We start from the raw sequence: 26,539 nt of genomic DNA, 5'->3' as shown, positions 1-26,539 counted from the left end.
TGTTTGCTTGTTGATATCTTTCGCCCCGGTATGCTGGAATATCAAACAACGCAAGGTGCAGACACGGCAAGAAACCAACATATGAGCTTGGTCTCTTGTATAAATGTCCTGTGTATGTGTACCTACCTATTGAAGCAGGGCTCCCTTTTCTGGTTAGGAAGACAGTGAAGCATACACGAGCCATCTGGTAAAAAACTATCTTCTTATCCACAGGCTCGAGCTGGTTGACATGACTCTCGAAGATGTTCAGAAAACTATCCGCCTGGGCCTCTGACAACCAAGACCCCTCATTGGTATCGATAATTGGCCCAGTAGCGTCTGGTCCTCTACGTTTGAGACGATCAGAGTTTTTCTAAGAAGCTAAATCCCAACATCTTTGAAGACGTTGTTCCCAACTGCAATGGTGTCAATGGTGCTGGACGCTATACATATGGATTTGGGCTATCCTTGACACCCGAAACCATATCAAAGTTGTCAATTGATGATATTTGTGGAGTTCATGGTGACAGTAGCTTCATTCAGTTTACCATAGTCCTTGAAATGGCAAGACCAGGACGGGCTATTACCGAAACACTTGACCTTGATCTTTACATAGCGGACACTGGCACATTCTAGCACCTGTGAGAGCGGAGATTGAAGTTCGATTAGGTGCTCGGGGTGTGCCCGGTCAGCATGGCAGGATTCCAACAGCGGTGCGAACTTCTTCTCGGCGCCAGATGGTAGCTTCGGTTTGTCATTTGACGGAACACCTGGCATACACCACGACTGAGGTTGCCAAACTACGGCCAGATGTTGGCGAGGGAAGCTTATAAGTGCGAGCAGGGGAAGGCTTTCGCACGAAAACTGACAATGTCCAGTTATGCGAAGTACTCAAGTCGGGGACTATGGCCCTATGACCTCGTCGCGTAGTTGTGTCTTCGCAGGTTCAAACGCTGCAAGAGGTATTTCAAGCATGTTCATCAGACAATCCCACAAAATGAACGCTTTAAGTATAAGATAGATAATGTGCGAGAGCTTTTAAATCTAAGCTATACCGGACCTCGACAATCATGACGATAAGCTGCATAGAAAACGAGACCGCTGCCGAGTGATCCCCTCCAGAACAAACAGACAAAAGCTGCGCAGACAATAATGCGATGGGGGGCCCGTTAAAAAAAGGCCGACCAGAGTACGCCTTTCCATATGCTGGATGAAAACATGAACAGACAATGAAAAACATAAATTACAGCACTGGCGAGTGCCTGAAATACATTCGGAGAAGGTTAAATGAAAAAAAAGGTATTAAAGGCATCGTATAGCCAAGGTAATATTGGACAGGAAAGGGTTTGTGAAAGATGGGAGTGCATAGGGTGATTGGGTATCTCCGTGAACGTCGTTTCAAATAAGGTTAATCGAAGAAGGGTGAGAACATGTGTCAGAGAAAATGCCATTAGTAAAAGACAAAACCCGCCGGTATAGTGCAAGGGGTTTTGCTCTGTGTTTGGGCTCGTATAGCCAGCCGAGTGCGGCCATCTGTCGAATTATGAGGGCCCTTCATCGGGTGCTGGTGCTTCTGGTTCTGATGATATGCCCGGGCCTAACGCTACTGGAGTCTCGGGTACGGGTGCTTGTGCGGGAGCGATCTCTGGATCGCCGATTCGAATGTCCAACTAATATAGCTTGCATGTCAGCAGAGTTCCCACAAACCTCACTCGACGTTTTCATATGTCCAACCGCGACTTACACTCATGTATGCAGTCTGGCGTAATGGGATCAGCATGGGAGGTATGATGCCATCCTCTGAACATATGGTCTTTTCCATATCGGCATTCCACTTCTCGATCCATTGCTCAAGCTTTCTTAGACGGATTTTGGCTCCCGTGAAACCGATATCTTCCCAAAGCCAGCCCGTGACGACGCCCATGAAGCCATCAAACAGATTCCTCCAGCTGTAGGGGTTGAAGATGGGTATCAACTCTCCGTTGAGTTTTTCTATTACTCGCCGAAACTCTTGCTCCGAAAGACCAGCCGGGTCCAGGATTTCGGGGTAAAGATTTGAGAAAGTCGGAGCCAAATCGCCCTCGAGCAGCCAGTCCCTTCGGATCCTGATGATGCGGGTTTTGGCGTACTCGGGTGAGTCGACGGGGACGTGAGGGTTCAGATGGGGGTAGCAAGGGTGCTGCGGACCCCATTCTTCGCCGGCATCGATCGGTTGATCCGGGTCGCCCATAATCGAGGAGTTGTCCGAGGATATTGCCGAGCCGATACCAGATACCATAGACCGACGAGGCTCATCTGGACTCAACAGGACGTCCGGGCCTCTCTCCACGTCTCCATCTCTAGGCGGCTGCCTCCCCGGGCCTTGGTCCGGGCTGTTCATGATTTCTCTTCCTTTACCCTTATCCAGTGTGCCGATGGAAAAAAACTCAGGTGTTGGGGCCAAAGATGCCAATGCCGAGGTCGGCCACCGCCGCGGGCTCAAAGGTGGCTGGCCTTGTTCCCAAGTTTCTTCTTGATTGATAGTCGGAGATCCAGGGTCTGCTTGCGCGCCTGTGTTGAAAGAGGATGCAGCGCCCTTGCTGTCGTACGAGTGTCGCAGGGAACCAGGCAGGCTAACGCGAGGATCGCTCCCGGCCTTGTCAATCTGCAAGCTGGCACGGGTCGAAGTGGAATGGCGAGTCTGGCGCAGTTCGGGGAGGGTGAGTAGCGGGTGTTCCCCTGCCGAGGTGGATACGGGGTCTGCAGGATCGGTCGGTGCGATAGCGTGAAGGACAGGGTGCGACAGTGGCACAGCAGGCGGCGGGGGAGTAGATGGGCGATGGGGTCGGCTCTCGAGCTCACGGGGAGTCGAGTTTGTCGGGTTCCAGAGCCGCGAGGCAGTCAGCTGATACAGAGGCAGAGGTGGGCGCCCAGAAGAGTTCGCTGCGCGGGTGCGGAAGGGCGGTTGCAGGACGTAGCGGGCAGCACTGTGCTGCTGCGGGTGCTGCTGATGCTGATGCTGATGCTGATGCGGCGACGACGACGGCGACGCTTCCACTTTCAGGGTGGGCGATTGCGCAGGTCGAGAAGCACTTGGAGCGGCGATTGGATCCGTGGGAGAAAATTACCTTCAGTGGCGGCCGCCGAAACGACCTCACTGACGCTGGCGCTCAGACGATGGCTGCTTATTAAATCGACTGTCCGAGGAGGCAGGCGCCTGTGGGCATGCGCCAGGTTAGGAGACGGCCGGCTGGCGTCAATTGGCTGATTGATCGGGCGAATGGTAGATTTTTGGCTGCAGGTGCAGAGACGATAATAATTATGCGGTGGCTTTGCAGTCTTTTTGACGCGATGCAGAAAACTTAAAATGCCGACAGACTTCAGTAGTCGTCGCTGCTGACGCCGACGATTTTGATGTTGAGGTCGCTGTCGTTGTCGCCGTCTGGTTTTTTCGTTCTGGCCGTACCCGTTATCGTTTGCGCTCTCGTCACAATCGTCCTTCTCCAGCCTAGCGAGGGTGAAATTGCGGGTGTGCAATGGAGCGCGTTGGGTTACATGGACACCGGCGTTGCAGACAATCAGGGGATGGCTGGCCACCTTAGCGACGATGTGCAATCTATCTTGGGCCACCGGTTGGAGACCAGACATGAACATTCCGCTCTGAATAACTTCAATTCGATGTAATCAATGTCACAACATTTTGCAATCCAACAGGGAGAATTCCAGTAATTACATTATGGCAATCGACTTTTCTCCCCAGCTGGATCCAGGACCGTATCCGAAACAGCAGGGTCCTGTCCAGCCTGCCTGCTTGTATTATAATAGAGCATTCCTTGCATGCATCGCATCTCTTCAGCTGCTCCTCAGCTCCCCTTGTCATTCTGTTACCAAGTACGCATTGCCTGTGCCTGTGCCTGTGCCTTGCCCTGCCATGCCTCTCCCTGCTGTTCCCAGGACAGTGTGTGCAACAACTTTTGAGCCCCAGAACAGATTCTGTCTTGTCTACCTAGCAAATGGTTGACGGCTACACTTGGTGGACCAGATGACTGGAAAAGATGGGCCGCAACGCTAGTAAAGGCATCCACTTCAATCTTTGTTGGGTGCCTGGGCATGTAGCGAGCGGTCCGGGCACCCTTAGGTGTATCCGGTGAGCCATCATGCCATGTGGTAACGACCAGGGGACGGTATCGCCTAACAAAAAAAGGATGGCGGTGCAAGACGTGGCAAGAAAAAAAAATAAAAAATGCACGTCTTGTTCTGTGCTCTAGATTTTTTGCTCTATTTATCATGGTCTACTCCTAGCCGAGTACTCTAGACTAGATGGTGATAATTGTTTGTTAGTAGTTACAGTAGTTAATCAAGTGCGCAAATTCATACATCGACGTACGTATCATCATACGATCATTGTACTGTACATACAGTGGACATGTACTTCCGAGGTTGAAAACGCTGTTCACGATGGGCTTTTTTTCACTGGGGCTGGATGCCCAGGGTGTAAAGTGGATGGGGCGCACAGGCGCGTTGGAATATTGTGATGCACGCTATACGTAGTAACATATAGCATTGGCGAATCATGACTTGAGCAGTCGCATCTATTATGCCGTCGCTTAGGACTAATTCAGCTCGCTTTCACTAGCCAACCCTCGACTCGACCTTGTAAGCTTGATTCATCTCTACTCAAGCCAAGGTGTTGCCAACATGATGGTCACAACCACAAGATTTCGTCGGGAAAAATACGAGAATCAACCATGAATGTGGGGAAGAAAATAAACATGAAAACAAAGTCAACGATGGGTAGAGTTGCCGGCACAGTCGTTGGTCAATGCGGTCAAGACTTCCCTGGCATATTGCATATCGATCACGTACGGTTAGCATAAAGTCGGAAATGACCGGGGGATGGGTGAAAAGTGACTACCGGATTTGATAGACTAGGACTCTGGCTCGTCCCGACTGGGCAAAGAAAGCTAGCTAATAACCCTTGCAAAAGCAAAAGAGGTGTTGGGTCCTGGCAGGCAACGATAGTCCGGAGGACGATTGACGAACAGGATTTTTTTTTCTTTTTTTCTTTTTCTTCTCGTACCTGGACAAAACTTTCACCCAGTCCTAGCTTTAGCCCAGACTAGGTACTTAGAACTAGGTAGGTAAGTATAAGTACCTACATACGAAGTAGGTACATCGTCATATACCCAACTGATCACACCAAGCACGCTACGCGACACAGACCACATGTGTTTTCTCAGGTACAAGATAGTAGTATGTACTCACTTGTTACCAGCAAACCAGTACTAATCAACTAACTTACCCAGCAATCCGATGCGCTGGTTGTTTTGCTTCTTTGGGCGGATCCCAACAACCATTTTCCCTGTCTTGCCTGCCGTCTTGCATGTGTACCTACGCGTCCATGCGATGGTGATGATCTAAGTACCTACAGCTTTTTACTTTGTAATCTGGTTCGTCTCATGTACAACGCACAAAACTTGACAGGCCGACAACATGACTTGCGAAAGAAGGTTATCGACCTGAGCTTGCTGAGGTTATTGTGAGCTACCAACCTCACGTGCCTGCTTGAAGGACCTCCCTCCTTCCCGCATGCGAAAGCCTTCAGCATGCAGTTAGTTGGGTGGCGGTTACCAAATCGAACTAGCAAATACTAGAACTAGTTCTAGTCTAGGGCGAAACTTTCAAGCCACACAATGCCAAGCCCCGCCAAAGCTCTGTTCCATCAGGTGTCAATTCAATTGCGAGGGTAAAAGCAAGACAAACAAACAAACAGACAATACTAATCGTCTAACTACTTGCCTCGAGTTGATTTCGTCCCTTTTTTCTTGTGTGTGTGTTTCTGTCTGTCTGTCTGTATGTCTGTGTGTGTGTGGTTCATTTCTCCCTCTTTGCGCAACACCATGACGCGATTCTTACGATAGTACCTGACTGCAAAAGACCTCGTACCTCGGCGGTGGTCGAATACAGCTGGCGGCAAAACGCAACAAAGTAGCAATTTGTATTGCGTCACTGACAATTGACTCGCAGCTAACAAGGTGCATACATTGTATCTGTCACTTGAAAATCACAAAGTGACTGCTTGCGTGCTGCGAAGCGGATTTTCTGACAAGGCTCGAACAGTCCGTTCATCCCCTTGCCAAGTACAGTACATATAGTTCAGACACAGGCACAAGCAAAGCAGCAGCATAAGCACGCCTGGTCCGAAGATGCCGACCATCGCATCCACTTCTACAGCTCCGCCGCCGCCACTGCTTTCCGCCGCCCCTCCCGGCCCCGGCCTTAGGCGGTCCGCGAATGGAAACGGAAACGGAAACGGAAACGGCCATGGCACAAATGGCGGTCCCCATCGACGGCGATCGAATATTGGCACCACCGGAGAGCCGTCGGCTGGGAATGGCAACGGTTTCGACCACCACAGGCGCCGCTACTCCAATGTTTCATCGGATCCCGATACTTTTGACATCAGGAGCTTAGGGCCCGACTTTCCTCCCGATACTTTCGACAAGCCTATGCGACAACAACTCCTCAACTGGCAGTCGGTACCCCTGGTACTTGCACTCCTTCCGGCCATCGCTGGTCTATTATTCAAGAACGGAAGTGATTTTGTCACGGATGCTCTGCTTCTTGCTCTGGCTGCGGTGATCCTCCACGCTGCCATCACCAAACCTTGTAAGCTTCAGGCAACATACTCTATGGCTTTTCTAACAGGCTTTGGGCTTCTCGCACCGGCATATATGTTGACATATATATCTGTTGCAGGGACATGGTATCAACTAGCGCAGGAGATTAGACTGGTCGACCAGGTCCCAGACGTCGTACATGAATCTTCCGATCAAGACGATGAATTATCTTGTGAAGATGGCGAATCCATGGATGACGAGTATTCATTCAAACCTCGCACTCGCGCCCGTCTAGGGAAGAAGAGAAAGACGTCTCCAGGCGAAACCAAGCTCACTGAACGGCAAAAGCAGGCCATGGCCGAACTTCGCCTTCATGAGACTTTTGCGCTAGTCTCTTGCTTCGCATTTCCTGTCCTTGGAGCAATCTTATTGCATGTGATCAGGAGCCAGCTCAGTAGGCCGTCTGAAGGGCTAGTCTCGGACTACAACCTGGCCATCTTCATACTGGCTGCAGAAATCCGTCCAGTACGGCATTTGCTCCATCTGTTCGAATCGCGTACCTGGCGTATGCAGCGCATCGTGGCGTCAAACCCTTTTCTCAAATCGGAGCCCCAGTCCATCGCCCTGCAGCTTGATCACCTTTCGGAGCGTATTGATCAGCTCGAGACACGCGCCGCGGCAGACGATACAGATGCTATTTCCGAAGCTACCTCCCAACGCAGGGAGGCGATCCTGCGTGACGCCAAGACTCAAATACAGCCCGAAGTCAAGGCTCTGTACCGCACTGTCAGGCAGTTTGAGAAGAAATACATTGTACTCGCTGTGCAGGTAGACAATCGACTTCACTTGCTGGATAGGCGCATTGAGGATGCCATTACGGTTGCAGCACACGCAGCCAAATCGTGTCGCCCACGCCCGAGCCTCCTGCGCACTACTAGCGAGCAGACTCTTGGGCTATTATTCTTACCGGTTCAAATAACCAAATCTCTCTTGTCCCTCCCGTTCCGACTCCTCGGCACCGCGGTTGGCTTGTTCTTCAGAGCGCCGCGCAAAACTAACCGGGGCTACCGCAGCGGTCGATCTTCACGGTCTTCCAGCGCATGTGGCGACAGGTCATCAAGAGCTTCGTCTCGCCGCTGAGAATTACGGGATTTTGATGGCATGTGTGTCAAAAAAAAAGTTACGAGGATGAAGGGTACGAGCATACAGCTGGGCTTTTGCACACGCACATTGGAGACACAATTGTCACCTCACGGGACGATTTACGAAAATCTCGATTGCATGCTGGTGAACGGTACAGCATTGCGCTTCCAATCGCGGGAATCGCTCAGAGCTGCACCCCCCTCATGTCGATTGGTGCATTACTTTGGATTTTCAGGTTTTTAATATTCAATCATGTCAGCATCACGAATGTGGGATTATGGGTTCATGGTAGCGTTTTCAGTATATTTTCTACTTGCTTTTGGGCAATAAAACGAGGCAGAGGGAAAAATGACACCTTAGTTTAGAGTGTCGGGTTTGGTTGGAGGACTGATGGACGATTGGCTCTACCTATGTTCGAACTAAGTTCTAGACTAGAACTAAGTCTGGACCCTTCTTTAAGACGACAGATTAGCCTGCTTCAACGGGCGAAGGCAGAAATAAAAACATTCATGTTTTTGTATCATTTGAATTACGGAGTATGAGATGAAGTTTGAAACCTTGGGAGGCAGAATGGCTTCTCCGAGCAGACCTAGTTGCGCCTTGGGTGCTACAAGGGTGCTCGTTTTACCAATATATCCTAAAAAGATGCTAGGGGGCACCCCAGGAACGCCAGGAACGCTACTTTTAGAGGGTCAGCCTACGGGAATATTTCCGGTCCCCTCTAGACTAGGCCTGAATACGAATGCATCCCCGCGGAAGAGGACGGACGGACAAGAAATGTTTCGTTTCGAGTCTGTAAGAGAGGGGGGAAATAGGTAAGGGAGTAAATCACCACAAAATCACAAACAAGAAATACTATGGTGATGCAGAAAATACGAACGAAACAGGGGATCGCCAGACGGTTTCGCGAGATCTACTCGTTTTAACACGTCACCGATGTCTAGTGGTTCAGGGTTGTTCGACTTGGTATAGTGTTGGTGTTGCAAACATCCGATGCTGATGGAGAAGTTGTAAACGTCATGCTGCACCAAACAAAAGACTAAAGAAACACCGCCGCGTAGCGTAGGTACGCTGACAGCGCCGGCGACGGCGTTGATCTGCTAGCTGCTATACGTCACGTTTTTTTAGGGCAACAAATCACATGTTTGAGGACTAAATATCTTTCATTTTCTGGTCAATAAATGGTCTCGACATTATGCTAGGCTCTGATTGTATGTCTATTTTGAGGGGGAAGACAGAGAGTGTGTGAAAAAAGAAAAAAAAAGGCAAAAAGAGAGTTATGCTCCATGTTTTTGGTTCAACCCACATTACCGCCCTAAAACAATAACCACCATATGAGAGGTATATTCAAGAAAAGTAGGGAAGAAAGGGATAAGAAAAAAGGGGAAGAAAGACAAGAGAGAAAAGAAAACGCCCAGATACATCGTGATGTAACACTGGTTTTGTATCTAGAGATGAATTCGCCATCCGCGCACTTTTTGTCCAAATGCCATGCAATTGTTGTTGTTTTTTTTTGGTTAGTTCTTTTGTTCGTGCAGCAGAATGCACTTTATACGCTCTCCCCCACCCATCACCTCTTCTGTGGGCCCGGCCGCGACTTGTTGCTGTAGTGAGCATCGCCCGGACCAAACGTCGGCTCTGGCATCGAGATGGCGTCCACGTGTGACAGCAGCGGTAGCTGGGTCTCGCTGGCTGCGTAGCCTGAGCTCCAGGGTTCACGCTCCGGCGAAGACAGCGGGAAGTTGGGGATTGTCGGGTGTCCTGAGGAGCTGGCGGCGTAGCTCGAGAGGTTCACGGCCGAGGCGTTGCGCGAGGGTCCCGCTGATGCCGCGTACATGTACTGACCCCTAGTCGGGCTAGGAGTCTCGGCACTGTAGCCACCATCGTTGGACGAGTCGTCGGAGCCGCGCTGCCGGGAGTGGGACCGTCCCTGCTGGCGAGGTTGGGACTTAGAACGCTGACGGGTCTCCGGGGCCGAAGACCTGGGCACGTAGGTCGCGTTGCTGGTGAGCTGGCGGGGCGGCTTGCCTTCGAGCATGCGGAGGGCATCGCTGTTGAGGCCGCTGTCGCTTCGCTGATGAGTCGACTTGTTCCTGTTCAGGTCGGGAGGGCCATCGAGGTGGCCTGGGGACGTCGGCGACTTGGCGCCCGGCGAGATGTAACCTGAAGGCATCCGGAGACGGCCCGGACCAGCTGCCGACTTGGGGTCAAGCGACTTGCTCTTGGCAAGAGGGTTGGGGGTGACGCCGATGGATGCAGGGTTGTTGAGGGCGGTAGAGCTGGCGTTGGGGTTCGGGGTCGACGGCCTCGACACCCAAATGCCCTCAATTTCGATTCCGGCCTGTGTGGCCCGGACGCCAAAGGGAACATCGCCCGTCCTCTTGGTTTGTAGGCCCGTCTTGCGCATCTCGAGCAACCTCGCACGCTTCTCCTCATCGAGCACCTCCTGCTTCTTCATATATCTACTTTGCCATGTGAGCTTGCAGAGACCAGCAAAGATGACGACGCAAATTGCGCAAGCCAACACCTGTTTGAATAGGTTAGTGAGACTGTTGGTGTCGCCGACTGATATCCAGAGAGCATCTTACAAAGGTCATCTGCTGCCATAGCTCCCAGCCGAGAAAGAATTGGCCACCCATTTTATCGGCTTGTGGAAAAGAAGAGGATATAGTTCGTCAAGCTCGAGCTTAGAACTCTCTCGGGATGATTGCCTGAAGAGGCAGCACTGGGTGATGAGACGCTTCAACCCTAGTAATACTCGGGTGCAGTCCTCACTCTGCGCTCAGTATCAACTGTCAAGTGACAACCATGTTAGCGGGCTTGGTCGTTAACGTAGCTGAGGAAGCTGAGAAGGGAGGTACTACTCACATTGCAGTAAGAAAAAAAAAAGAAGAAGACTAAAGAAGTCAGGCCAGGTACAGAACAGAAAGCTCAGTGGCCGCGGAAGGGGCAATATGCCTGTGTTGATATGTATGTCTTGGTCGTCTAATTAAAGAAGGCCAATATTCAAGTCCGCTCGTTGGGTAAACTTGAGTCACACAAGAGCTGGTAGAAAGGAAGAAGAAAAAGTTGATTCTGTTGATGAAGTATATGGACAAAGAAACAAAAGAGGAAGCAGAACAGGAGGGGAAAACATGGTGTGGGGGAAGTCGGGTGGTTGCATGAGGATTTTGTACCAAACACGACGGGTAACAAACAAAATGAGCGTAGGGGCGTGTAGAACGAAACGATCAACACCAACGACGGCTTCACCGTGCGGTTGGGTTCCTCTCCGCAAGTGGTCTTAGCGGAAAGACCTTTTCTACCGTATATGGCTTTTCGCCCTGTACTGAGCTCTAGGAGAGGGCGTGGGAGAAAAGGCCAAGCGTAGCGACAAAAAAAAACCATCTAACTGTGGGTGACAAAGGCGCGGAGGATGTCGCCGCGGCGCACACCGGCGTAGCCCCCTCAAGCTCCTCCACTTGGGTAAATGAGTACGATCGAGTCCTTTGGCCATGGCGTGACCGCGGATCGAGTGGCGCCTGACGCCATAGGTAGGTGTGGGAGGTGAGTTGCGCACAAGAAGATAGCCCTGAGGGAACCGGTGGCAACTAACGTGCAAATCTTGCAAGCATCGAATAGTCAAAGCCCGTAGGAGCCATGCGGACAGCCTTGTAATTTTACCGCGCCAAGTGTCCATCAGGGACTGCTGGCCTACCTTCACCTGCACTGTGATGCAGAAAAGCCCCTTTGTGCGGCCGCTGAAGGCTCACGGATGAGCGTTGGTTACCTCAAATCAAAAGCATGTGTAAGTTGTCTGTCAGAAGTGGTTTCCGGCGATGGGACGAACGCAAGACCCCCTAAACCAGCATAGCAACCTAGCCTGCAGAGAAAAAGCTGTATCTTGATCCGACCTCATCCATCACAACATCCGAGGCTGTGAGAGCTAACGAGCGGTAGGGTACCTGACATTAGGGGGGGACGCCGCACGGATTGAGACGAGGGGCATCTTACTCTAGTCGAGGGGGGACTTTTCTGTGTGTGTGAAATGATGGAGTACGTTTCCAAACCGGCTGCCTCTAGGGTGGTTTAGCGTTAGTCCACGACACATGAGAATGGCGCCGTCGATTTCATACGCTCCGACCACTCTCGCCCAACACCGGACGCCATCCTATCCCCCCAGCACCCTAGAATTGGTCCAATAATACGAGATTGAAAGTAGTTGTTTGCAAAATGAAGGATGAATTCAGGAGCCAAATTTGGCATTTGAAGAATTATACCTAGGTCAGACTAAAAAGCACACCAGACGGTCCATCTTGGCAATTCGTATGCTTAAAGTTTTTGCGTGTCAAGTGGGTTTGTGATTTTGTTGTCTGTCGCCGTACCTAGGTCTGGCTATTGTTGTGATACTATATTTGAATCTTTGCATGGCCGAGCACACGTCAGAGCTGAGCAGCCCGGCAACCAAGGAGGTCGACGTTGTTCGAGATGCATGTAGTTAGCACCTAGAAACATCCCGTACCAATCACGTGGGCTCGCCATTGCCGTGACTTCAAGGTTGTGGCTTGGCGTTTGTGAATTTAGGTCTGGAGGCGCCACTTAGCGAGGCATCGGTTTGCTCAGCAATAAACTGTCGCTGATGTTGCCGTCGTGGCCACATCTCAGTCATCGGATCGCCGACAAGTCCGTCAGTATACCGTTGGCAGAGTGGCTAAGGAGAAAGACATTGGATCATAGGCGGGATGACAGTGAAAGCCACAATCCAAGCCCCTTTTCCAACGGGTTGGTTGGAACGGTCTCAAAATGGAATCGAATGAGGGAAAAAAAAAAAAATAGATAGCCAGTCGCCTTGCCGCCAAGAGCTGAATGTGCCCAGATCGATAGAGGCTTGGAAGATCATTAGATTAGATTAACATTCGAAAGCCAGCAGGTCGCCGTCAGCGACGCAATTGAGCTTGGACTAATGAGATAAGTAATTGCTGCGTCGGTTAGGCCGCCCACGTCGCGCGGACTACCGAGTAGTCCATTGGCGAACTGCTGTCATCCAGCCTTCCAGGCATGGACAAGACCGATCACCAAAGTCCCGACTTGAGATGAAAGGTTGTGTGATCGGATTTTTCCCGTGTCTTTAACGACGGGTCACACCGACCCTAGAAGGTTTGTTCTCTTTCGAACAAGGCTGAGGAGGTTAAAGTTTGTGGTTGTGATGGGCGAAAAATCCTTTTCTTTGGGGGGGGGGGGGGGGGGCGTGCTGAAGAAACCTTTTTGATCGACAAAGACATGGATTGGTACAGTACTGTAGGTGAGCAAGTGAGGAACAAGCCTGCACGGCTTGACGGATATTCAGCAGCGGTTAGTTGCGTTGCTTTTATTGATATGCTCCGATTATTTTACGAGACGATTGAGAGATATGAAAAAAAAGAGCGCAAACGAAAGTGGGTAGCAATGTAAGGGAAAAGAAGAAAAGAAGGCAAGAAAAAAAGAAACGCAAGTTGTTTGATTTACATTCATCAATCAATCGACTTGCAATACAGTACACGCACAATGTTTCCAACACATCCCCCCACTCCCAAAGTGGTAGGTGTGGCCAAGACAGAAAGAGAAAGGGCAGCAATGAGCCAAGTCAACTCGAATCGCCATGTGCTGCCTAAGGCTCTCCAACCGCGACAAAAACACCAAAACCACCCCGACCACAATGCCGAACCTCATCATCCGCAACCTGACCGTCACACCCCTCGAGCTGAGGCGGATTGAGCGCTTCGATGCCGACGCCGTCGGGTCCAACGGCTTCGCAAAGGTCACGAGCAGGATCGTGGGCATCTTTAACAGCACCGAAAACTACGGCGTCGTCCCCAAGTCCGGGGACCCTGCTAGCATCGATGATTGCGGCACCACCTTGATCGGGGGCTTTGAGAGCCGCGAGACCGAGTTCCGCGCCGCCGAGCCCCAGCGTGAGGTCTTGCGCATCCACTTCCAGCAGCCCAACACCGGGAACTGCTGGTCTGTCGATGCGCCGGGCCCAAGCCACCGGACCCTGGTGATGCGCCGGACCGCTGGGTCAGAGGACTCGCCTGCCGAGTTCTCGGTCGTGTACCACGTCGTCCAGGGCCACCTGGCAATCTTCAGCAGCGGCGGGCTCGCCAACTGGATGGCCCAGATGCGCGACGAGTGCCCGCTCTCCATGCTGTCCATCCCAGGCACACACAACAGCCCGACCTGCTACAAGGCCCTGCCCAGCGTGCGGTGCCAGGCGGTCGGCGTGCGTGAGCAGCTCGACAACGGTGTCCGCTTTCTCGACGTCCGTGTCAGCGTCCAGCCGGACTCGGACGAGCTGATCCTCGTCCATGCTGCCTTCCCAGTGTCCCTGACAGGAAACAAGTACCTGCACGACCTACTGAAGGAGTGCTACGACTTTCTGGAGGCAAACCCCAAAGAGGCCCTCATCATGAGCCTGAAGCGCGAGGGCACCGGCAAGGGCAGCGACGCCGATCTATCCAAGCACCTCATCAATCGATACTGCACGGGTCAATTTGCTAGCCGCTGGTACACTGACACCAAGGTTCCCCACCTCGGATCCGCCCGTGGCCGAATCCTCCTGGTGCGTCGCTATCACGACGATGAGGCGGCTCAGAAACGCCACAATGGTCGCGGCTTCGGCATTGATGGTTCCCACTGGCCCGACAACTGCGAGGACGGCACGGTGGGAAGCGGCCTCATTCGGGTACAGGATTTCTACGAGATAGACCAGAGCACAAACATCGAGAGGAAGATACAATACGCACGTGCACAGCTCGAGCGTGCCGCCGAAAAGCGTGCCGACCCGCGTGGTGAGGCGAACCCACTGTTTGTCAACTTTCTAACCGCGAGCAACTTCTTCAATGCCAACTGTTGGCCTGAAAACATCGCCGCCAAAGTCAACCCTTCCATCATTGAGTATCTGTGCATGATGCATGGTGCCGATGGGAAGGGGCCCAATGGCTTGAGCGTTGGCGACTCGTCAACAGGAGTTGTTGTCACGGATTGGGTTGGTAAAGACGGCGACTGGGATTTGATTCGCTGTATAGTTGGCTGGAATGCAAGACTGCAGCTGCGCTAGGAACACAGCTTTGGCGCGATCCATCAAGATACGGTGCCTCGCCTTATGTGGTCTTACCACTCCGATGCTGCGACCTTGTTGCCAGTATTGCTGAACATTCACATTACATCATCATTCATGAGCGAGACAAGAGGCGACCAAGATTTCTCATTACATTATACATTGGCTAGGTCCTATAGACGTAGACTAAAGCATGGTCGATCAACAAGCAATATCTGTACCCGTGAGAAGGTTAGCCTGGCGCAAGCGCATGTGATCGATGTCAATGATGGGCGTTTGAGGCCTAATCAGCTCTCCAAGGTGAATTGGGTTGTATCAACAGATGATGTAGATAATGTAGATAATGTTCAGTTGATGCAAAGGGAATCATCCGATAGGACGCTGGGTGAAGTAGAGATTGGTGGGACCTACCAATGATTCACATGGGCGCCATGATCACAGCGAACGCGATGTACCTGGATCCCAATGGGGTCAGCCTCCAACCCTCCAAAGATTTTCAAATCATCCGAGGTGAAAGTAGAGAAAAGTCAGGCTAACGAAGCAAGTCAGCATTGTGTCCATCGATCAAGATCTCTGGGTGTCAGTGTCGACTTACCTCATTAAATCAGATTTTGTATAAAGATGTTCATTTCCATACCAGAGGCAGGATCAAACAGTGTGAATAACGAATCATCATATTCGAGAGAAAGACATGTGTACTGCAAAAATTGTTTACCTGTCGGCGATCTAATTAGTCAAGAATTCCCACCAAGTAACTTCGCGCGAAGCAAAATCCAGAATCCGGATCAGGTGACGAGGTCTCATCAACAGCACCCTACCTCAACCTTCCCACAGGGTTTGTACAGTCCTGCTTTTGATGGAAAGGCCAAGGAGGGGCTCGATTATGTCCGCCCGTTCGTTCAAACTTCGTCATGTGGGGAGTAGTAACTCGCTGGGAGCTTCGAAAAAAAGGGTCGTATGTACCTGAAGGACGACTGTTAGTATCATAGTAGACGATGTAGGCCCACGGCCCGTTTGGTACTCAAAAGAAAAGATATGAGCTTGATCAGACAAGGCTGAAACTATAGAAAACATTCCACATTTGATCTTCGGCATGAGGAATCCCTGTTTTGGTTTATCATCACCTCAAGAGGGTTGGGGGAAGTGCTGGAAAAGACTGGAAGTCGAAGCTCACCTTTTATCAAAATGAAATCGCAAGCGACGAAGCAGTCGTCGCCGAGTAGATCAGCCCGAAGGCATATTAGGAGCCGCATAGGAAGTCCCTTGATCAGGACCCAGCATTAGCAAGGGCCATCAGTGCGAATGGTCATGTAAAACTGCATCGCAGGATTTGCTCAGCGTAATTCTAGAGATAAAAAGAGTCCCCATGGTGCTTGTAAGTATTGGATTGTTCGTTGATGTTCGTCATCGCAATGTTGTAAAAGAGCACAAGCATGGAGTAAATTACCTTTGGAACCAGCCAAGATACTGTTGTGGAAGAAAATTTGGCTTCCGTTGAGGTTCGAAGATGAAGAAATCCAAGAGGGAAAAAAAAGCTTCCCCCAGTAAATATAGCAAATCGCTGTGTGCCCCACCCCTCTGCAGATGCGGAGGTTCAGTTATGTCAGCATCAAGAAGTGGATCTAGACCGAATACAGCTTAGCGTTTTGGTGCATCTGCTGTGGCGACAATGTGGCGAAGCTCATGTGGGCCTCGACTTATATGTAAGGGTCCATGTGCCTATCTGGCCAACCCTCTCGCAAACCTCTTGTCCTCCGCAACTCCCGGACGTATGGCTTGAGTCTCAAATCACCAATCAACATTTTCTCGATGGCTTCTTTACGAGGCATGTGGGCTCCAGCAGCCGTACGTGTCCTTCGTCAGGCCGTCGGCAGTACTGTCAAAATATCGAAAGTGCTGCGCACCAAGCTGGGAAGCGCAGCACACCGACCGATCACCCAGCTTCCTCAGCCTGTTACATCTGCAGCTAGGCACCAACCCATCCACCCATTCGCATTTCTGCGCCAGCAGAAACGCGGTTTCCGATGGCACTCCGCCCTTCGCAACACTCACTATGATGCCGTACGAAACACCCTTCGTCGCTTCATCAGTGGGTCAGCACGTGCCCAGCCTTCGCAGTCGGGCCAGACAACACGCTGGGTTAAGCAGTTCACAGGTCGTGCTCCTTTTGCGTCGACGCTGCGTCCGAACTTGACCGGAGGTGCATTCCCGAGAACCGCCGGCGGGTATGCGATGCCAGGATCTGGAAAGATGGGTGGTGCACGCTATTTCAGCCATGCACCCCCTGTGCAAGCTCAGGTTATGCAAAATGTTGGGCAGGCAATGCGGGCTTTCTGGCTCTCGGGCCAGCGCGCGCACTTTGACGGATATGGGCCTCGGGGAGAGAAGTGCTATCGTGTCACCACCGAGTTGCAGGACGAGACCGCGAGGAAGGCCGCATCAGCTGCTGCATCACACAAGCGTGTGCCGGGTTCCTTCATTGACTTTTCTGTCAATCCTACCATCACGGCACTCAGCCCCCTTGCCGGTAACTTCCCCTTCGCTATGCGCGGTATCGAACAAGAAACCGCAGTCAATGGCCCCACGTTGAACCAAGATGGGCTCCTCGATCTGCTCTTGACCGATTTCCAGCGTGCGTTCAAGGATCTTAATGCTGTCATGGCAGATCTAAAGAGGCTCTCAAATCTTGGAGATCTACCAATCGTCTTCGAGAATGATTCTCACCTTGTACGTGTTCGGTTCCCAGGTGTGGATGCGGATACTGTAACGAGGCTCTGCGAAGATATTGGCATCCAACAGGGGATTGTTGGACAGGACGAAGACTTCAAGACGGCCCAGGACTATCCATCGGACCTGCGCTTCCCATTTGCGCCTGACCACGGCAATCCAAACCACTTATCTTCGCCTGGTGGGTCTTTGAGATCTCATCAATCCTACTCATCAGATCTGTCAATTGATTTGGATGATGAGTATGTGGAGCATTTTATGGAGGAGAACCCTTGGCTCTCCTCAGTAGATGCAGATGAATATAACCATTCTCGCATCAGCCTAGTCTCACCCACTCCGGACAGGCAAATCAACTCACAGTTACAGGACTTCGAGGGCGTGGAAGGCATTTATCGATTTATACAAGAGTGTGATCGAGCTGCTGGGCGTCTTTGATCAAGAATTTCCTTTGCATTTGACTTTTGTAATTTTCCTTGGCCGACCTTAGGTCATAAGAGATGATGAGGTTAGGTAGTATGTTATTGAATGTAAGCAATTCCAATTGATGACCGTATTAATATGTCATCTTTTTACCATACTTTGTGGTGGAGTTCTCGTCCCATTTTCCTCTGATCAAAAATAAAAAATCCTGCGTGGTACAACTTTCGATCATGCTTTCCAGTCCCTTGCTGAGATTACTCAGTGATAGAAGGCGGTAATACCCATTGCGGTAGTGTCGACTGGTACCGTGTGGTGGCGAGCTTGGTCTTAATTTTACGCACTGTTAGTCAAGCCAGTCAGGTGCTTTGGCGTCCTCCAAGCCCCGCTTGCTGCCTGGACTAAAGTCGCGCTACGGAAACGGAAACGCGTCAACAAACCACACTCCCCTTTGCCACTTCCGATTCTTAATAATTCAAGCGACGCATCTTTTCTGTCCTGACCTAGACCTGTTTTAGTTCGATACAACCATTCAAACCCTTTGAATCTTCACTACTTCACGAGCTTGTGCCTCCCGAAAAGCGATAAGACTGCCAAAATGACGCAGGTTGAGGATGACTACGATGAGAGCGCCAATGCGGATGAGAGCGGCGGGGCTGGTCCAGGAGCACCTACGCCTCTGACTGCTTTGGAGGTATGCTTTGCCCGATAAACTCCGTAGAAGTCGTCCTCGCTAATGTATTGATGAAATCATTCAGGGCGTTGGAGGCCTAACAAAGAGGGATATTCAACTGGTCATGGAAGGTGGATACAACACCGTAGAGTCTGTCGCCTACACACCCAGGCGGATGTTGGAGCAAATCAAAGGAATCTCGGAACAAAAGGCAGGAAAGATTCTCGCAGAAGGTAAGATGAGTTGATGTGATACAACCAGAATGACCTGCCTCAAGCCTCGTCACTAACCACACCCTGTCAATAGCATCCAAACTTGTACCTATGGGCTTCACAACGGCGACTGAGATGCACCAGCGCAGAAGTGAGCTGATATCGATCACGACTGGTTCGAAGAACCTCGATACCATGCTGGGTGGAGGTATCGAGACCGGCTCTGTCACGGAGCTCTTTGGAGAGTTCCGTACAGGAAAATCACAGATTTGCCACACGCTTGCCGTGACATGCCAGTTGCCCTTTGATATGGGCGGCGGAGAGGGCAAATGTCTATACATCGACACCGAGGGCACATTCCGGCCCGTTCGACTGCTCGCCGTGGCCAACCGCTTTGGATTGTCGGGCGAGGAGGTGCTCGACAACGTTGCCTACGCACGCGCGTACAACTCCGACCATCAGCTTCAGCTTCTGAACCAGGCTTCGGCCATGATGTGCGAAACGCGCTTCAGTCTCCTTATTGTGGATTCTGCCACCGCACTGTACCGTACCGACTTCCTTGGTCGTGGAGAGCTGAGCAGTCGGCAGACTCATCTAGCAAAGTTCATGCGGCAGCTGCAGAGGCTGGCGGATGAGTTTGGTATTGCAGTTGTCATCTCAAATCAGGTTGTTGCACAGGTCGATGGTGGTCCCTCGGCCATGTTCAACCCTGATCCCAAGAAACCCATAGGCGGTAACATCATCGCTCACGCCAGCACTACCAGACTGAGTCTGAAGAAGGGTCGCGGCGAGACCAGAATCGCCAAAATTTATGACAGTCCATGTCTACCAGAGAGTGACTGTCTATTCGCCATCAATGAGGACGGCATTGGTGACCCTTCGCCGAAGGATGTCGAGAAGATGAACAACTGAAGTGTTCGAATATTTTTTTTCATGAACCTTTGTCTTTTTTACTGTTTACAAGGCGCTTGACTGGAACTTGACCGACGAAGACAGGGCTATGACGTGAATTGGGATTATCAGGGGTGTTACTTACTAGTTGCTTGGCGGTGTCTTTGGTTCATTTTTGCATCTGGCCTGGTGTTTGACGGCGTATTACAATTTATGGACGTAACAGTGGACTTTGCTACTGTCATCGTAGTTGATTGAGCTTGTATATTTGGCTTTTTGAAGCACCATATTAAAAAAAAAGCATTCAGTTTTCGTGTGGAATTTGTCATGCGATGGCGAGCCTGAATATGTAACCATATTAATTTTCTCATGAAAAATGATCCTAACCTCGCTTCAAATTCTTAAGAAAAAAAGCCCCATAATGTTACACGGTACTAGGTAGTCATTTGAGACTCATACGGATCAGCCTTTTCCCTTTTCTCTTTTTGTACCAAAAAAAAAAAAAAAAAAAAAAAACTTGGTACATTTAAATCCACTTATCCATCTCCTTGATGAAAATGTGCACTAATTATTTGACTAGACTAGCGGTGCCAACAGCCCCACATCCACACCCGCACCGGGTCTCCCAGGCACCACAAAGCTGCATCGCGTGTGGAGCTCCAATTGGTCTGACCCCAGCTGCCGAACCCAATCGCTGTTAACTTAGCCAACCGCGACTTGACTAGCATTACTGCATGCGCGTTGCCATCAAATTTCGAAAGCTTCGACGACTTCAACCCCCCGCGCCTTCACATCAGGCAACCACAACAACCCTCACCTACAGCACCATACGACGCTTGATGGAGGCGCAGAATGGATTCGCGGGAGCCCTTGTTTCTCTACAAAGAGACTCGCCTGAACCTTGAGCCGTTCCCATGCGCCACCGTTCACCTTCACCTCAGAGCTTCCCACGCGAGCCAGCGGTCCGACACCAACGGCCGAGCTTCGGAAAATGACCCTACATATCGGCTGAAAGGGCTGGCAAGCTCATCCGCTATATTCTACAGAAAACATGGCGGCTTCCCCAGGGCATTTCTGTGGAGGGTACTCGACAGCGGCTACACCTTGAGCGTGCAATCGGTTGACGTTTGCCGACCTGAACAAGCTGCCGATGCGCCGCTGACTCTACACATCCACTTCCCGTCGCCACTCAAGCCGAATTGCATCGCCCTGGCTGATTCGAAGAACTCTGATGCGCTCAATGTCTTTGCTATCGACGAGTCGAACAACCTATATGCTCTCCTGCTCAAGGCCGACGTCTTTCGCAAGCCCTCTGCAGTTGATGCCATACCCGCCGAGTCACTGGAGCCGTTTCTTCCCACAGCATTCAGCTTCAAGCATGTGCACCGAATGGTTGCCGTCAGCTCCGACCAGCTGTTGGCTACACTGCACGATGGCGGCGTGTTGGTCTTTGACCGACAGTCGCATTCACACGGTAGTTGTAGGTGCACTGGAGTTATGCTATGCTTAGGCTGATGAGCGGTGGATGTGAGCTCCTTACTGACTTGCTTTATTTCCATAGCTCCGGCCGCATGGAAAGAGACTTTCTACAACTCATCAGGCTGGAAGCAGGGACTGCGCAACCTGCTTCCATTCCAGGGCGGCCCAACGGTCAGGTATGGCAAGGTGAACATGGACCTGACTGCTGCGACCTCGGTGATTGTAACCTCTATGAACATACATGGTGCTTCGTTCGTTTTCACCGTCTGCCTCGATCATCGCATGCGAATCTGGAACGGCGACGGCGCTATCCTCTATACCGGCGACCTACTCAACTCGGATCGCAGCCCGCAGGACGTTGGAAAGTGGACTATCGATCCGTCCCAAGCCAACCTGGTCAGGATAATGGAGACTTCCGAGAGCCATTGCCTTTGCGCTACCTATTCGCCCATTGGAACGGGCGCGTTCAAGTTCTGGAAGACTATCGCGTCCACGACTGATTCTCTTTTGGTCACGGATGCATTCCCAGACCTTCAGCTTGTTCCCCCGACGCCTTCTTCATCCGATATTTGGACACTTGCCGACTTTGGATTATCCCAAAATCACTCCACTAGGACTTTGCAGCTTTGGGTACTATGGAAAAATAATCTGACTTATCGAGTCCAAAAGCTCGACTTCAAGCCTGAGACTATAGGCACCTCGTGGGCCAACGATTGGGTTGATGCGTTCGCAGACCATACAGTACCGCCGGTTCATGGATCCACTGCCTGTGACGCAACAGACACGACAGAAAACTGGCTTCAGTTGATCTTCACCCCTGGCAGGTTTACCCGGACCACAGTAGAAACCGCTTTGACTATGTATGAAGGCGGATTGGGCTCGGCAAAAGGAACTTCGTCTAAGGGAAAGAAGAATCTGGCCGAGTCTATATGCGCAGTCCTGGGCTCAACCGCAAGCCTTGAACGTGACTCGTCGGGAGCTATCGACTACGCACAGTTCAGGGCAACGAGCGAGATTCACTGGCGGAGGTTCTACCGGCTGCTGCTGGAACTGGACAAGCAGAGAGGGGAAGCACTTTCGCTGGCGATAGACCCCAACACTGGTCTGGCTTGGGTTGTGTGCGCCGACTGTGTCTCGGTAGTTCGCGATTGCAGTAGCATCGAGAGGGTATACCACAACCTCCTCTCACCAGAGGCCAAGTTCCGGGACATCTCGGATCTTTTGACAGCCGGCAAAGCGTTCTTGGACGGCTTCTCCGACGGCATGCTCCAGACAAGTGTGGCAGCACTACGCGCCGAGCTATTTGAGGACTCTTCAAGGACGGACTTTGAGCGCATTCAGTGCTTTTCTGACAAGTCAGCGTTTTGGCGCCAGGTCACCGACGAGGATTGCATACAGGTCGTGGAAACTCTCGGTCCTAACTTCAGGCTGGTGGATTCTGGGAGGCTTTACGGTGATCTATTTTCACTTTTGGATGAGACGGCGGCTGCGAGAAATCGGGCCAACGGCCTGCCCTGCACAGACTTTGGCAAAAAGCTCTTGGTAAAGGGGACACACGAAAGTGCCGAGGTGATCTGGCGCATCCTGTTCAGCCAAGTGATTCTTTTAGTTCACATGGAGAACGAGACGGCCGATGCCGAGGAAAACCCCCTTCATGCAAGGTTTGACATTGGATTGGTCTTCAGACAACTTGTTGCGGCGCTCCAAAGATTAAACCTGGTCAAGTTACTGGCCAATAGGGACGTCGTTGAGCCATTCCAAAAACCTGATGGCACAAAGCCAGTGTCGAAATCCGGAAACCTCTCTCCCATCTCTACAAAACGTGGAGAAGAATCATACACCATTACATGCCTCGAGGCGACTATTGGGCATCTCTTGGGACTCTCTGTTCAGGACGACGAGCCATTGTCGACAATCCTTACAGATGTCATTGTCAACGTCTGTGCCCTGAACAGCAACCTCGAGTTGCCAGTCACTACCATCCAGTGCTCCATGCTCAAGCGGGATCGACCGGACCTCGCACTGGAGCTAGGGGCATTCGCCGATCACAGCCCCTGGTCCACGTACATTCAGGGGCGTGTCAGCCTTGCGCTGAGGGACTATGATGCCGCGCTGGTCTATTTCAAGAAGGCTGCGATTGGCATGAGTAAGTCAAGATCCTTCCACCGCATGATACGATACCCAACAGACCCTTCGCATACTAACACAACGACAGGCGTTCCAATGAAGGGCGAGATGCACAGCGTCGGGCTCTTGGACCACACGGAGCGCAAGCAGCTCAATCACGGGATGCCCGAGTATTACGCACATATAGTGTCGCTGTACGAGAGGCACAAAGCATACTCATACGTTGTCGACTTTGCTCGGTTATCGTTGCAGTTTGCCAAATCCCAGGATCAATCTGATACCCGGTTGGACATGCTCGGCAGGTTATTCTCCGCTTCGACAGCTATTTCGCGGTTCGATCTGGCACACACAGCCCTGCTGTCCATGACCAACACGGCTCTTCAACAGTCGTGTCTGAAGAAGCTCGTGGAGAAGATGTGCGAAACTCAGCAAAATGCCGAGCTAGTGAACCTCCCCTTCTGCAACCTGCAAAGCTCAGTGGATAGAATCTTGGAGCAGAAATGCCAAACCGCCAACGTCGAAGTCCAACCTGGGCGCGGTGTTCCTTGGCACCAAATTTTGTACGCATGGCGTGTTCACCACAACGACCACAAGGGTGCCGCGGCAGTGCTCCTTGACCGAACAAACAAGCTTAAGAAGGCGGGCGAAGGCAACAAGCTCGTCGGTGATGATGTTCTCGACACACCCGTCACACGGCAATACCTCATGCTCATCAACGCGCTGAGCTGTGTGGAGCCGAAGCAGGCATGGATCGTTACCGAGGAGGGCAGCGGCCACACTAAGCCTTCTGCGGACAAGACGTTTGAGGACTTGATTGATGGGCTGGGCGGCGCTGCGAACAAGGACTCTGCCGAGCTCAAGGTATTAGGAGACGACGGGCTCGGCGCCGAAGCTGTGGCATGGAAGCAGGTGCGCAGCCTGGTGGATTTGAGGAGGGACTACCAGGACGAGCTGGACCGAATAGCGGCGATACAGAACAACCAGTTCGACTTTGCGGTGGACGACGATGCGATGGAGCTGTGATTATGGGGGAGGCGGCCTAAAGACCATAAATCTGGCGGGGCGGCATGACAGTAGTGTTGTTTCCAGGCGCTAGCTTCCGGATTTTTGATGATACCTCTCGATTATGGAAAGAAAAACATGCTACTAGGAAAATGTTCAATAGAAGTAATATTGTCGGGCCTTTCACGAGCACAGCTGCCACGGATGACTGATATAAAGGGAACCCGGGTCCTGTGGCCCTGCGTTTGCCATATGGTTAGGTGCCCTCTTGCGCTATATGTTTTCTGTACAATGAGCTTGGGTGGCTGATGAACCACATAATCATGCTCGCTTTGTTAACGCGCACGACACCAAGATTCAGAGAAGGCTGTTTATTCCAACTTTCAAGAGCCCCCCCCCCCCCCCCCCCTCTTGATTCAAAACTTCAAAAGTACGCTAACGACTTTACGGGAACAAAAAGGTATGTATGAGGTTGACAATGCCTCCACCACCCAATTTCACCGTCGTCATATAAAGCTTGATGGCACAATAAGCCCTAGGGATGGAGCCCAAGGCAAAGAGGAAGCATAGAGCCGCTCAACTACGCAGGGACCGCCTGTATCCTACTCTCGGGCGGTGCAGGTAGTTGTTGGCTTCCGTTGAGCTCCTGGGGCGTTTGTCGGTATAGGATGATTTCTGATTGTTTGAAGTATCTTCGGGCGTCTGTGGGTAATGGTTAGCGGTGTGTTGCCGGAGTGCGACTGGAGAGTATGATCGGATGCTGCGGCTTACCCTCATCTATGAGAACCAGGCTGAGATAGTATCTGGTTGAGAACTTCTTGTTCACATCCCTGAAAGTTGGCGTAAGGTCGAATCCCCCCAGGAATAACCTGATGGGGATCGTTTCACCTCTTGACGGCGAGCCGTCCATGATCTGTTCGTAAGAAGCATGTTAGTTTTCATGATCCTGTGAAGACTTCCAGAGTCAGATGCTTGGCATATCGGGGCTTACCTCAAACCTGACCAGGGTTTCGCTCTCGTTGTACTGGTTCGGCGCGGCACCCGTAGTCTCGCGCCTGATGATAGACAACTCCATATGTTTGATCTTGAGCCTGACGAGGAGGAAATAGATCCTACCGACGATCACATCCTTCAGGTGATACTTGGACTTGGAGTACTCAAACTCGATATGCAGACAATCCTCGATACCCACATCCATCTTGATACTACTGTTGATCTCCGGGGGTATGCGATAGCTGTAAACCCAAATGTCCTTCTCACGGATGACGTCGGCCATGCGACGCGACACGGTGACGCGCACAAAGTAGCGCAGCTTGACGTTGATGCCGTTGTAGGACTCGTACTGCTTCTCGACGTTCTTGAAGTTGAAGTCGAAGGTCTGGGGGTGTTGCAGCTCGCCCGGGGCGGCAAGCTCCTGCACCAGCGAGAGGAACTCGTAGTGATTGCCGCGATCAAAGAACATCTCTATGGAGCCGATGAACTGCACCTTGATTCCGGTGTGCTCAAGCCGCTTGCCGTCCTTGGGCCGAACCGTGACGGCGCCCTTGACAGACTCGCCGTCCATGTAAAGAGGCGCCTTCTCCCGCCGGTTCTTGTCCAGCTTGATATCGACCATCGATCGGTCGTCGCCATCCTCGAGGACGATGTCAATGTCCACTGGGGTCGAGAAGAAGTAGGACATGATGGGCAACCGGGGGGCGTGTGCGGGCGATGTGTTTAAAGTAGCTTGTATCCCCGCGGTGGTGAAGCTTCAACCGAGTGGCACCTGCGGCGCTGGGAAATGGAATGCCCAGGCTGGACGTCCACTTCGAGCTTCCTTAACTCGGTTGGAGGGTCGAATGCGAGCTCGGTTTGTTCGATTTGGTGTCGTCTTGAGGACGGCCTGTAGCTTTGCGCTTCAAGCTATCAGCACGGATCCGTTTGCGCCGCGATTTGAATACTGATATTATGGGTGATTTGTTGGCAACAGATTACAATCCCCACAATGAACAAACAGCCCGGCTCATCCGTCTGTCAATAAAATTCCAACTCAATGTGTTGGATAGAGAGAAAACGGCGTCAGAGTTTAGCAGTCTTATTCCAATTCGGCAGCGGACTGAGACCCGACTGCATGTCCCGTTGCCTATCACCACCGCTGAGTCGGGGCTGGGAAGAAGGGAGTCGTCATTGGGGAAGCTAACAAGCCACAGGTTGGAGCTCAAAGTGGGTCGCCGAG

The 26,539-nt window shown here is 51.6% G+C and overlaps 9 protein-coding genes across 9 annotated transcripts; 6 read left to right on the top strand and 3 right to left on the bottom strand.

Annotated features, from left to right (window-relative positions):
• Positions 1 to 1,520: 1,520 nt before the first annotated feature.
• MGG_04837 (uncharacterized protein) lies at positions 1,521 to 3,989 on the bottom strand (the record flags this gene model as incomplete). The annotated part of the gene is made up of 4 exons (XM_003713719.1): positions 3,425 to 3,989; positions 3,087 to 3,175; positions 1,724 to 3,015; positions 1,521 to 1,649 (listed from the first exon to the last, which is right to left on the bottom strand). Exons 1-4 carry the CDS (start codon positions 3,610 to 3,612, stop codon positions 1,521 to 1,523), a joined length of 1,698 nt encoding a protein of 565 aa, XP_003713767.1. The 5' UTR covers positions 3,613 to 3,989.
• A 1,650-nt stretch (positions 3,990 to 5,639) lies between these two features.
• On the top strand, positions 5,640 to 8,218 carry MGG_04836 (uncharacterized protein). Its single transcript, XM_003713718.1, has 2 exons — positions 5,640 to 6,627; positions 6,718 to 8,218. Exons 1-2 carry the CDS (start codon positions 6,165 to 6,167, stop codon positions 7,716 to 7,718), a joined length of 1,464 nt encoding a protein of 487 aa, XP_003713766.1. The 5' UTR covers positions 5,640 to 6,164; the 3' UTR covers positions 7,719 to 8,218.
• A 73-nt stretch (positions 8,219 to 8,291) lies between these two features.
• Positions 8,292 to 8,877, top strand: MGG_15578 (uncharacterized protein; the record flags this gene model as incomplete). The annotated part of the gene is made up of 3 exons (XM_003713717.1): positions 8,292 to 8,536; positions 8,760 to 8,783; positions 8,850 to 8,877. 3 exons carry the CDS (start codon positions 8,292 to 8,294, stop codon positions 8,875 to 8,877), a joined length of 297 nt encoding a protein of 98 aa, XP_003713765.1.
• A 171-nt stretch (positions 8,878 to 9,048) lies between these two features.
• On the bottom strand, positions 9,049 to 10,612 carry MGG_04835 (uncharacterized protein). Its single transcript, XM_003713716.1, has 3 exons — positions 10,590 to 10,612; positions 10,310 to 10,513; positions 9,049 to 10,248 (listed from the first exon to the last, which is right to left on the bottom strand). Exons 2-3 carry the CDS (start codon positions 10,358 to 10,360, stop codon positions 9,292 to 9,294), a joined length of 1,008 nt encoding a protein of 335 aa, XP_003713764.1. The 5' UTR covers positions 10,361 to 10,513; positions 10,590 to 10,612; the 3' UTR covers positions 9,049 to 9,291.
• Positions 10,613 to 13,018: 2,406 nt separating this feature from the next.
• MGG_04834 (1-phosphatidylinositol phosphodiesterase) lies at positions 13,019 to 15,243 on the top strand. Its single transcript, XM_003713715.1, has one exon. It carries the CDS (start codon positions 13,339 to 13,341, stop codon positions 14,794 to 14,796), a length of 1,458 nt encoding a protein of 485 aa, XP_003713763.1. The 5' UTR covers positions 13,019 to 13,338; the 3' UTR covers positions 14,797 to 15,243.
• A 1,285-nt stretch (positions 15,244 to 16,528) lies between these two features.
• On the top strand, positions 16,529 to 18,082 carry MGG_15577 (uncharacterized protein). The gene has a single exon (XM_003713714.1). It carries the CDS (start codon positions 16,606 to 16,608, stop codon positions 17,956 to 17,958), a length of 1,353 nt encoding a protein of 450 aa, XP_003713762.1. The 5' UTR covers positions 16,529 to 16,605; the 3' UTR covers positions 17,959 to 18,082.
• A 262-nt stretch (positions 18,083 to 18,344) lies between these two features.
• Positions 18,345 to 20,104, top strand: MGG_15576 (DNA repair protein rhp51). Its single transcript, XM_003713713.1, has 3 exons — positions 18,345 to 18,634; positions 18,699 to 18,846; positions 18,920 to 20,104. Exons 1-3 carry the CDS (start codon positions 18,539 to 18,541, stop codon positions 19,735 to 19,737), a joined length of 1,062 nt encoding a protein of 353 aa, XP_003713761.1. The 5' UTR covers positions 18,345 to 18,538; the 3' UTR covers positions 19,738 to 20,104.
• Positions 20,105 to 20,419: 315 nt separating this feature from the next.
• On the top strand, positions 20,420 to 24,560 carry MGG_04831 (uncharacterized protein). The gene is made up of 3 exons (XM_003713712.1): positions 20,420 to 21,196; positions 21,278 to 23,341; positions 23,411 to 24,560. Exons 1-3 carry the CDS (start codon positions 20,569 to 20,571, stop codon positions 24,343 to 24,345), a joined length of 3,627 nt encoding a protein of 1,208 aa, XP_003713760.1. The 5' UTR covers positions 20,420 to 20,568; the 3' UTR covers positions 24,346 to 24,560.
• MGG_04830 (vacuolar protein sorting-associated protein 26B-B) lies at positions 24,322 to 26,463 on the bottom strand. Its single transcript, XM_003713711.1, has 3 exons — positions 25,316 to 26,463; positions 25,096 to 25,237; positions 24,322 to 25,026 (listed from the first exon to the last, which is right to left on the bottom strand). Exons 1-3 carry the CDS (start codon positions 26,003 to 26,005, stop codon positions 24,905 to 24,907), a joined length of 954 nt encoding a protein of 317 aa, XP_003713759.1. The 5' UTR covers positions 26,006 to 26,463; the 3' UTR covers positions 24,322 to 24,904.
• Positions 26,464 to 26,539: the final 76 nt, after the last annotated feature.

This window comes from Pyricularia oryzae, chromosome 2 (assembly GCF_000002495.2).
Source record: "Pyricularia oryzae 70-15 chromosome 2, whole genome shotgun sequence".
Taxonomy (NCBI): Eukaryota; Fungi; Ascomycota; class Sordariomycetes; order Magnaporthales; family Pyriculariaceae; genus Pyricularia; species Pyricularia oryzae.
Note: the sequence above shows the minus strand (reverse complement) of the source record. Positions and strands in the feature narration are given on the sequence as shown.